General features: G+C 39.5%; 1 protein-coding gene across 8 annotated transcripts in view; it reads right to left on the minus strand.

The window, feature by feature from the left end:
- The window catches only part of robo2 (roundabout, axon guidance receptor, homolog 2 (Drosophila)), a 282117-nt gene extending 276491 nt beyond the window's left edge, over positions 1-5626 (minus strand). For 6 of the 8 annotated variants that reach the window (XM_014014119.1, XM_014014115.1, XM_014014118.1 and 3 more), the window contains exon 1: positions 5117-5621. In XM_014014119.1, coding sequence (XP_013869573.1) covers positions 5117-5240 — 124 coding nt within the window. In that variant the 5' untranslated portion in view covers positions 5241-5621. Of the gene's footprint in view, positions 1-5116 lie in introns of all 8 variants that reach the window. The other 2 variants (XM_014014120.1, XM_014014122.1) reach the window with 1 other exon arrangement.
- Between the last annotated feature and the right edge of the window lie 4898 nt (positions 5627-10524).

The following is a 10524-nucleotide window of genomic DNA, read 5'->3' on the forward strand; positions in this document are numbered from 1 at the left end:
GTTCTCCATGACTGCTGTAAAAACAGCACAACTATTGTCCCTTGAGGAAGTGGGCGGAGCTTCACCCCAGGTTGCCTCGTGAGAAGCTGGACTCTGTTTAATGTTGATAGGTGACAGTTATTGTGATGTCAGAACAACATGCAGTAGCAGAGACCTGTGCCCACAATTATTTTTGGATGATAAACATTTGTATCAGGTCAACAAAACATGGGCATAGTAACAATATTTTTATACTACATTTATCCATTTTAAATATACTAACCTCACTCCTTTGTAACAACTAAGGCAAAAATGTAATTAATACAGAAACTATTTTCAGGACCCCACCCTGAAGTTTTGGGACGCCACCTTGGGTCCCGACCCCAACTTTGGGAAATACTGTCCTAAACGCTTCATCATTGACTCCATTCCTCTTGTTCTTACAGGACCAAACTTAAAAGCTGTTGCTCATCATGTCTGACAGTAATAATTATCCAGGTTTTCTTTTTACAACTTCTGATAAAAAGGTGCATTTTAGACTTCTTATCATCGGACTAAAGAAAAATAAAGGATGATCATAACGACATTAAATCAAATCAACTTTATTTATAAACCATAAATTAAAACTGCGGCCACTGAAACAAAGTGCTGTACATAGAAGTGCTGTACAAACAAAACAAATCAACAATAAAAGCAAGCAAAAACAGCTTCAACAGAACAAGAACAATCTCACGCTAGGTTAAAAAGATTCAATTCAAGATTCAAAGATTCAAATATTCAAAGTGTTTATTGTTAAATGCGCAGATGAAAAACACGTTTCCTTGAGCAATGAAATTCTTACTTTGTCGTCCATTTTTGAAAGCTGAGATACAACCAGTGAATAGAAAAGCCAGTCAATAGAAACAAGTTTTAAGAATAGTTTTTTTAAAAACAGGCAATGAGGAGGCTGGCTCATTCCAGAGCTTCGGAGCAGCAACAGAAAAATGCTCGATCCCCTCTGAGAGTTCACTTAGTCCTGAATGGCAACTGATCAGCTGACCGGAGATACCATGAAGGGGCATAAGGGTGGAGAAGCTCAGAGAAATAGGGTGGGGCAAGGCTGTTTAAAGATGCATAAACAAATAAAACACCCTAAAATGAACAAAATGCAGAATTTCTTAATGCTTACCTAAAGAAGTGATGGTATTTCTCTACTTATTCTTTAAAAAACCAATGCAGCAGGGAAATAAAAGTTAGCAAGTCATGAAAACTCAAATGTCCCATCAAAGAGATAAATTTTAATAAGTATTATTAAGTTAATTCTATTAAAAGGAACACTATTATTCTCTTCTTTTTATGTCTGCAGCCCTGACCAGTAATTACGCCGTTAAGGAGAGCAAGCAAACAGAGTAAGCAATTTGCTCTGCAGATCTGTGGCAGAGCACAAAACATTCCTGGATGAGTGGGAAGTGATGGTATTAATTCCCTCATTCCTCTTCTGCTTTATATATCTGATACTCTCTGATTTCCATCCCAACCAGGCAGACCCACTCAGCTGTTGGTGATAAAAGAGTGCAAGTGTTATTTCTGTAATAGGTATTGCTCTCTTGTTTTTGGCCATTACTCTTTCGCCGACTGCCTCAGCAGGCACCTGTTTAGCGAATCAGTTTTTTTTGAAAACATCACAAAAACGAGCCTGTTGTGAATCTGGGGCTGGTCTGTGTGCCATTTATCTTCATGGTTTTGTGTTAAAAACAGCCAGGCTTCTCTCCACCTGGTACCATCTTCTCGTTACCATTTATTGTAGTTAGGTGGGATTGACATCCAATTGAATTTCACCCTTACTGTTCAGCTCACCTTCTTCTCTGCTGCACATCATCTGGCTGCTTTTGCAAAATTGGACATGAAGGCTTTTATTTGCTTTCTCTTTTAGAGGATATGAACAAGCAGTAGTTTCAAAAATAATTTGTGAAAAAAATATGTAAAATAACCTTAATGATCATTATTATATGTAAATAAGGTGGTATTGATACAATGGTGAAAATCATTATCATTTTCCTTAAAATTGCAAGTCTAATCAAAGTAGACTCAATGCTTTCTGATTAATTTGCAACTTCTTTAGTCAAATTCAAATATTGATCAGCAGACGTTCAAATCTTCAGTCAGCATGATGTCATGTGACTCACTTGGACTGTAGCTGTACTGCAAGACCTTTTTTTTTCCCTGACTGGCCACCTTAAAACTACCATATTTATTCAAGTATAATACATAAAATTAAATCCATAAATCATCCATAAAGTTGGGGGGTAGTACTATACTCGGATAAATATTTTTACTTATGTATTTTATCTGAAATATCGGCTTCATTCTGAGTCTGGAAATGAGAGACCGCGTCGTAAAAAGCAGTTGAAATGAGCTGTGAAAAAAAAGGGGGGAAAAGCAGTTCTGCAATGATAACGAACTAACGGCATTAGCGTGTAACCGGGCCGCTCCTCCAGCAACAACAAACACATGTTCGTCTGTAATGGCTGACATCTACTGGTGTTCTGAAAAAGTTTGTATCCCTGAAAAAAAGTTTCCCCACCAGAGGGGGCGCTCATGAGAAGGATGTAATCTGCTTTTGCCCCAGAAGATGGCCCAAATCTCATGTGAAGTCTCTGACTTTTGTGTTGGCGCATCCTGGTGGACTATGTGTAAAATGCCAGAATTCATATGATGCTGCTACAGCTGATATATATTTGTTGTCAAAATACCTTTTAGTACATATGCTGTTAAAATAAAATGAACAATCCAATGATCATTTTACTGATATGTATAAAGACTGCAAAGGCTGAAAAAATCTTGAAGTCTGTATGAAATTGGAGGTAGTTTGAGGATTAAATTTGTTATGCTTTTTAAGCTCAAAAAAGGGGGGTTCGTATTATACATGAGATCGTATTGTACACAAATAAATACAGTAAGTATCTTTGTTTCTTTAACAAAAATATCTCAAAAACCACTGGATGAACTATATATTGAATGAACTACATCTACCAATTTACTTTCGGACTCAACTCCATTCAAGATGGCCACCACAGATAATTAAACTCAGCAAACAATTCTTGGCTAAAACTTATTTTATGGATATTGAGCAAATTTGGTGTGGGAGTAATTCCCAACACATTTTGAATGGTAGCGTATCTTTGCTTAACCTCTGACCTGCAAGGCAGAGAGCGATCCGCACTGACTTTTCACAATTACTTTGGAATTCTCAAGAGTTAGCTTTTGATTTTCAGGGAAAAATATCCTTTTATTAAACCAGTGCATAGCTAAATTTTTATGCAAAGTTGTTATGCTTTGTTTCTAAAGGCAGCCTTCCTTGCAGAACTAATATGCTGGTCAAATAAATACATGCAGCGAATGCGCAACAATGAAAGTTTTAAGCTAATGGAATCCTGCACACATATTCCTAATGTGTTTGAATATATTTGTAGATTATATGTATACAATAATCATTGGTAATTTAGCAGTGAAATGGGAAATAACTGTTGCACGGAAATGTTAAAAAGTAATAACTACTTCTCCCTTAAAAGTAGTGACCAATACAGTTACTACTGTTAAGAGAAGCTTTTTTACATTTTGGTTAATCCCACAGTGTCTATGAGGAACAAGACATCTGAAATAAATAAATAAATAAGTTAATCAGCCCAACAGAGATGCTATCATAAACAGAGAAAGTAATATTTGTGTGCGTCACAAAATCTTAATTAAACAAACAGATACAATTTCAGCATATGTCTGTGAGATGATTTGTTCAACTGTGTGCAGATACGGTCGGAGTTTATGACTTAATTACATCGAGCGAGGTCACTGCCCTCCATTTCAGAGAATAGAGATAGCTGCAAGTACATATAATTTGTTTCTGCTTTTTACCCTTAGCTTAGATTGGCTGTTCAGATTTGCACCAAATGAATCCAGTTCTACCCTTGAACATTTTTTTACTCAACATTTCAGAAAATCTAAAAAAAAGGGTCATAAATGCAAGCTACTCTTAAAAAAAGTACAAAAATATTTCTCTTTTTTTTCTTATATTATTTGTTTTTATACAAGATTTGACCGAGTGAAGACATTTTATAAAATTTGCCTTATACATCAACATAAAAACTAATTGAAGTCAGTAAAGAGCTGGACGTGAAAGTATGTGTCATGTTGATGTTGGCCTGAATTATTTAGTCATAACTTTCATGTCATGATGATGCATGTTCAATTTTTATGTTCAAATTCAGAAGCTCAGTGTGAGGCTGGAGAGGAGTTGCATTTGAAGGAATGTAAATTGGAAAAGTGGGGGAGAGGCAGAACAAGAGCCAAGTGACAAGTAATCATTACATAGATTTGGGGAGTGACACTGGGCCTTTGAAGATGCTCACATCCCACTGAGCGTTAGCCCTTTCGTGCTAACTGTGCCAAACACAGCGCAGAGAGCATCTCTCCTCTCGGTGAACACTAGCAGTGAGATTAGAGCTTCTTTTATTCCAACAAAGGGGATTAAAGGCTACGAGAAAGGCGAGAGGACCGCTCCCATGGAGGGGCCGGGTTGAATTATTTACACCTTCAAGTCTTTACACCAAAAAGAAAAGCACAGCTTTGGAGCACTGGAGGCACATCCTACTGACCAAACAATCAGGTAAGCACAGAGAAATGTGATCTTGTATGATGCCACACATGCAAGCAGATGTTAAGAAGTAGATTTCCATAAGAATACACTAAAACACAGCACAAGAGTGTAAATTATGTGGAAGCTCCAAAGTGTCCAAAGTTGGACAGCTGCACAGATATCTCTCAGCAGACATGGCCACTCATCACTACTTTCTGTACTCAGAAAAGTACAACTTTCTTTGAACACATCTTTGCTCTTAAAGTGAGCCATTAACGTGGGAAGGTGTGTGTGTAAACGTCCAGAGTTTTACACTTTTACACTCATCACATATTCCTGCTGGTTGCATAAGCCCTCTATGTCCAAGGGTGGTTCAGCAGAAGCTGCATCTGTGATGAGGATGTCACACCAAATGTTAACAGTTACACCCAGGATGAGCTGCAGCTGTACAGCCACTTTAACGACTCGCAAATATTCCAATTAAAAAAGCAGCGCACACATCAGTCGTAGTCGTCCGTCACTTACCCCCTTTATTCCATCTGCCCTTGGTCCTTGCTTGACAGGTCAGTTCGGGGCATCCAGACAGCACCGAGAGAAAAAAAACAAGTTTAAACACAGACAAAAATCCAGACTTTGCCCTGGAAAACATGTCCAAGAGTTGCTGGCAGCCGAGTCACTTTCACATGGCTGTGTTTCCTCCTAAAGCGGCGCGGCTGTGGCGCATGGTAACCCACGCGTGGGCTGTCATCATCAGTCACGCTGGTGTCAGCAGTGGGTTCCTCGTCCTACCATGCTGCTTTGTGGTGCCCCAGCTGGGTGCCGATCTTCAGTGATGCTGGAGATCCAAGTGGAGCCGCATCTCCGCCGCTGTAAGCCCTGCCTCAGCAGAGCGCACAGGAATCAGACGGGAACACACAGCTCGCCACGCGGCGGCACAGCTCGGCTTCGCTCTGTACAGTGCATAGGAACTCGCTTTCACACGGGCTCGCTCACACACACACATTCACGCTCCCTCCTTTCTCCATCTCTCTCACGCTCACTGCTGCCACCACTACTGATGATGCTGCTGCTGCCGCCGCCGCCGCTGCTGCTGAATTATTTCCTGCCCTCCTCACTCTGGATTTCTCTGGGAATTCATTCCTCAGTGCTCTATTTTTGCTTAGAGCTGCACTTTGTGGAGCAGACAAGAGGTGGAAGCAAATCCACCTTCAGCACTCTACGAACAAGTTTCTATTGGTGAGTCGGGCTGTGGCTGGCTGATAGTGCAGACTCATAAAGGCGAGTCAGTCAAAAAAAGTAGCTTGAAAGCAGTGGGACCGCAGGAAAAACGAGGTTTGTAAAAGAGAATTTTCATCAGCAGGAATTTTGCACGAGATTATTTACTACGCAGCAGGGTGAGGAGTTACTTTAGAGAAGCAGGAAAAACAAGAAGAAAGGAGGAAAAGCAGATCAGGAAGAAGTAATTGAAAAATATAGCCTATTAAACTGCCTCTTTAGCTACAGCTAATGGAGAGAAAAGATGTTCCACTTGTCAACAAACCAGCGCTAAAAATGTCAAAGTTGTTTTGCAAAGACATGTTAACATTGTTCTCAGAAATTCAGTCACTTCTTCCAGTTTATAGCCTGAACACGTTTATACGCCTCCTACAAGATCTGTTTATATTGTCAGCAAGACAAACATTTAAATCTAATGTAAAATATATAAACTAGGGGTGCAACAATACATGTACCCGTATCGAACTGTTCAATACGGTGTTTTAGGTTCAATACACACTTGTATGGAACAATACAGATTTTTAAAATTTACTTTATCAGCTTGTCTTCTGAAGATGCTCTGTGTTGAAGGATCAGTGGATCTGTGTGCGACTACTCCACCTAGGCTGCACAGTCGAGCTCAGATCCACTGAGAAACTTGCTGTTTCAGCAACATTTAATTTAAAAACTGTACTTTTGAGGTTAAACAAATGTTCATAATTAATTTCAATAAATTGCAAGTTAAAAAGGGGATGGAAATTACTTTTTTTTGTATCGAAAAAATATTGAACCGTGAGAGTAAAGTGTCGAAATGAACCATTTCTGTATCATTGCACCCCTGATATAAACTGACCAGAACATTTTAAATATCAATTCAACAGTCAGATCATATACAATCCAATCATTGCATTGTGTTACTTTTTTTGAGTCAAAGGCAGGTTGCTCCTATCCTTCTGCCCAGGTAGTCCTCTCATCACAGGTTCAGATAGAAACAAACAAGACAGAAAAAAAACCCAGAGAAAACCCACACCTGCACAAGGAAAATATGAACACTTAGCAAATAAAAGTTGCAGCCTAGTTTCTAACCTGCATCCTTCTTGTTGTGAGGCAACAACTTTAAATATTGGTCTAAGTATTTTTTTATCATTGATGAGCAGATATATTTTTGTGTATGACCCCTCCTTTGTAAGCATAATGTTTACCAAGATTTTATCCCGATTTCTCAAAGCTCTGAGGCCATAATGTCCCCAAGTTCATAAAACAGGTACTTCACAAGTGAGGAGTATATGAGCATGGTGTTGTAAACCACACTATGGCTTTAATGTCCTAATTACAGCTTCTGAGGAAACCTATCATCAAGTTCATAATTTTTTACACACAGCACAAATTAATATTCTGAACCCACACAGTCTTTACCGGTTTACCACCCACCCATTCCAATTCCTTCACGCTATCTTGCTTTCTCTTCATAACAACCTGCAACAACACCAGGAACTATAATTAAGCTGCCGGCACATGAAGAGAGAGATGTGTATTTTCTCCAAGACACGACTCGGAGCATATGGTGACAATACACATTTCCAATGACAAATAAACAAGCAGAATGTTTGCCTCTCTCTGGGCTATTACACAGTTGCTAAAATCATAAAGTATGTCTGTCTGCTTCTAATTGAGATGCACATTAACAAAAAGAAGTCTGGACCAGACGAGGTAGATTAAAACTTTAGCAATAAAAAGTATCTCATTGTGTCTCTGTATTTTGTTATTGATAAGCTAGATAAAATAAGATATGTTTATACTCAATTTAAAAAAGTAAAAAGGTGTAAAACTACCCTGAAAACAATCAATTCTTTGCAAAACTAAGAGACACCAACTGGAAAGTTTGTCTGGAATTTCTTCATAAAACAAAGCTGACCAGCAAGGAGAAAAGAAAACTACAATATTAAGGAGGAAAGAAGCAACACATTACCTGTTGCTTTACATGCTTGTCTTATGTTGAAAAATAATAACATAACCTTATTGACCAAAGCTTGGAAGTGACATGCATAATATGTGATATGCTCTGCAAAAGATTGCAATGACTGTCAGCTACTAACACACCAAATTTTAATTTAATGTCTGTAAAAGGCTTTGTTCATGGTGATTTAGGGGAACTCAAAAAGGAACAGAAACTGTGTGCAATGTGCTTGAATTATGTATTTAGAACAACACTCAGCTACAACCAAACCAAAGTTTAGCTCACTGTTTTGCTAGAGGTATGGACAAGAATGCACAAATGTACTCGCACAGGCACAGATTAAAAAACATGTTTACATAGCCTGCTAAAAACCAGCCCATATTCGTAGACTTTCAGATGTTGAGAAATTATTTTTAGCTCAAGACATGGACTCTGTAGAAGTTTAAAATAATTGCATCTGATTTACTCAATCGCTAATGTTTGGCCGTGATGTAGCACCAGCTTGACCAGGAAGGTAAGCTAAGAAGCTAACTGGAAATTGTGTGTCCCCTACTGGGAAGAGTGAAGTACCGAGCCGAACGAGATGGCTGTAAATGAGTGCTGCAGGCTTTGTGAAGCAAATTCAATTTAATTTGAAAACCTTGTCAACACGGACTGGCTTCATTCACTTCCTCCACTGCCATTGCTAAACTACAGGCAGACTGAAACGGAGCAGAAAATCACTGTCGTTGTTCTCAACTCCCCCTTCTGTTTGTACCGGAGAAATCCTTGTCTATATGAAAAACCCCAGAAGGGGCAGAGAAGGGAAACTATTGAACGGAACTGTGTAGGAAGGCAAGGGCCAGGCTAATGCTTTTACAATCTCTTTCTCACATCTGGCAACACAGTGGGTCAGTGGTTAACACTGATGCCTCACAGCAAGAAGGTCCTGGGTTTGATCTCCGGTTGAGCTCTGGCGTCTTTCTGTGAGGAGTTTGCATGTTCTTTGTGCTTGATTGGGTTTTCTCTGGGTACTCTGGTTTCCCCAACACCCCAAAAACATGTACAATAGCCTTCCAGCCCAGGAGACCCTTGCAAAAGAGATCTGGGATTCACCTGGTTAAATAATGGTAAAATTTAAAAAAATCTCACTCCTAGAGACACCAAATACACAATAAAATGCATTTAATGGATAAAAAAGGGGATTTTACATGGTGTGTCCCCTTTAACACCATTTTGCAATTGACAGCAGGCGATAACACACACTACTGTTCTTATTGATACAACCAGTTCATTATGATCAAATTTAACAAAAGCTAAAACACTATTAAACGCTGATGTCTAATACCAATCACAAATCATTTCATTAGTAGTAAAATGACACAATGCAGAAATCAGTAAAACACAATTTTAGAATTCCATGTTAATATGTTCAGAAAAAAAAAAAAAAAACTTCAGAGACACAAAACAGCCCAGCTATAAAAAGGGACAGACTGTCTGGTGCCTCATGTGTAAAATTAGTTCACTCAGTCATAAATGTGATGGAGTGTACCTGGAATTAGCATTCAAAGTGTCTTTTCCTAAATCCCAATGAGCTCATTAAACTAGCCATTCAAAGTTTTTAATTCATTTTACTTCTTGCTGATTTCATGCATTAGTACAAAAAGAGAAGGAAATGAGGAGGAAAGATAAGCCGGATGAAAGCAGAACTTCTGCACAATGTGATAGTCGAACAGATGGAGAAAACGAGCAGAAGTGTTGTTAAATACTGTCACCAGAGCAGTCCCTACTACAGTGGAAAGAGTGAAGAATAGCAGAGTTTAGAGAAGGAGAGGATGAGGGAACCCCTACATCTATACTGGTAAGTCCGTCAGCTTATCACCCCCAGACAAGAGCCCCCTGGATAAATGTGGTCAAGCAGGACAGGAGCCCAGCTTCAGCAGTGATGGGGTGCAGGACAGCGATAAGGATGAATCTCCACTGGGCGAAATGTGCGAGCAAGGCAAGAGGCCCCGGGCTGAGAAACTCAGCCAACAGCAATGTTCATTCCAGCTCTCGCTGCCTAAACCTCTTAAAAAATTTACACACAGGCATTCAACACACTCAGCAAATATAGGTTACCGCACGCGGCCGTGTGTCTTTAATGTGACTGCATGTGCACACGTTTGATTGCACATCTCGCTAAAGAAACTCCGAAAGTAAGGCGTGTGCGGGTTGAGCGGGGAAAAGGCTCGAAATTTTTGACAGAAAACGAGAGAGGGAGCGAGCCAGACAGAGAAAGAAGTCGTCTCCTTCATGTTTTTTCGATGACAGCCGCTTGAAAACGGACCATGAAATTTGCTTTTTCACAGGAAGTGACAGACCGAGCACCATGAATTGATCCCCTGATGGAGATCTGGCTCTTTGTGCAGTCATTTTCTCCTCTGCGCATCTGCCTGCCCAGATACTGGATAATCTACTCGCTGCCGGCATTCCTAATCCACCTATCCATCCCCATTCACTCCGCCCATGTGTGTCCCAGCACAGAACAAGGGTGTACTTTGGAAGTCGATTACGGAATAGATTTAGTTGTTTATCTGTCTCAAAATTTCTGCTGTTCTGCCCGGAAATTATTACTTTTCCTGCAACACTGTCTAATTCACGATCAGGCGTCTAATTATAACTCATCAACATCAAAGCAACAATAATCATACAATCAAGGACAGACCCTGTGTGTTGAAAGACTTTTTTTCTTGAATCTTGT

This window comes from Austrofundulus limnaeus, unplaced genomic scaffold (genome assembly GCF_001266775.1).
Source record: "Austrofundulus limnaeus strain Quisiro unplaced genomic scaffold, Austrofundulus_limnaeus-1.0 Scaffold110, whole genome shotgun sequence".
NCBI classification, from domain to species: domain Eukaryota; kingdom Metazoa; phylum Chordata; class Actinopteri; order Cyprinodontiformes; family Rivulidae; genus Austrofundulus; species Austrofundulus limnaeus.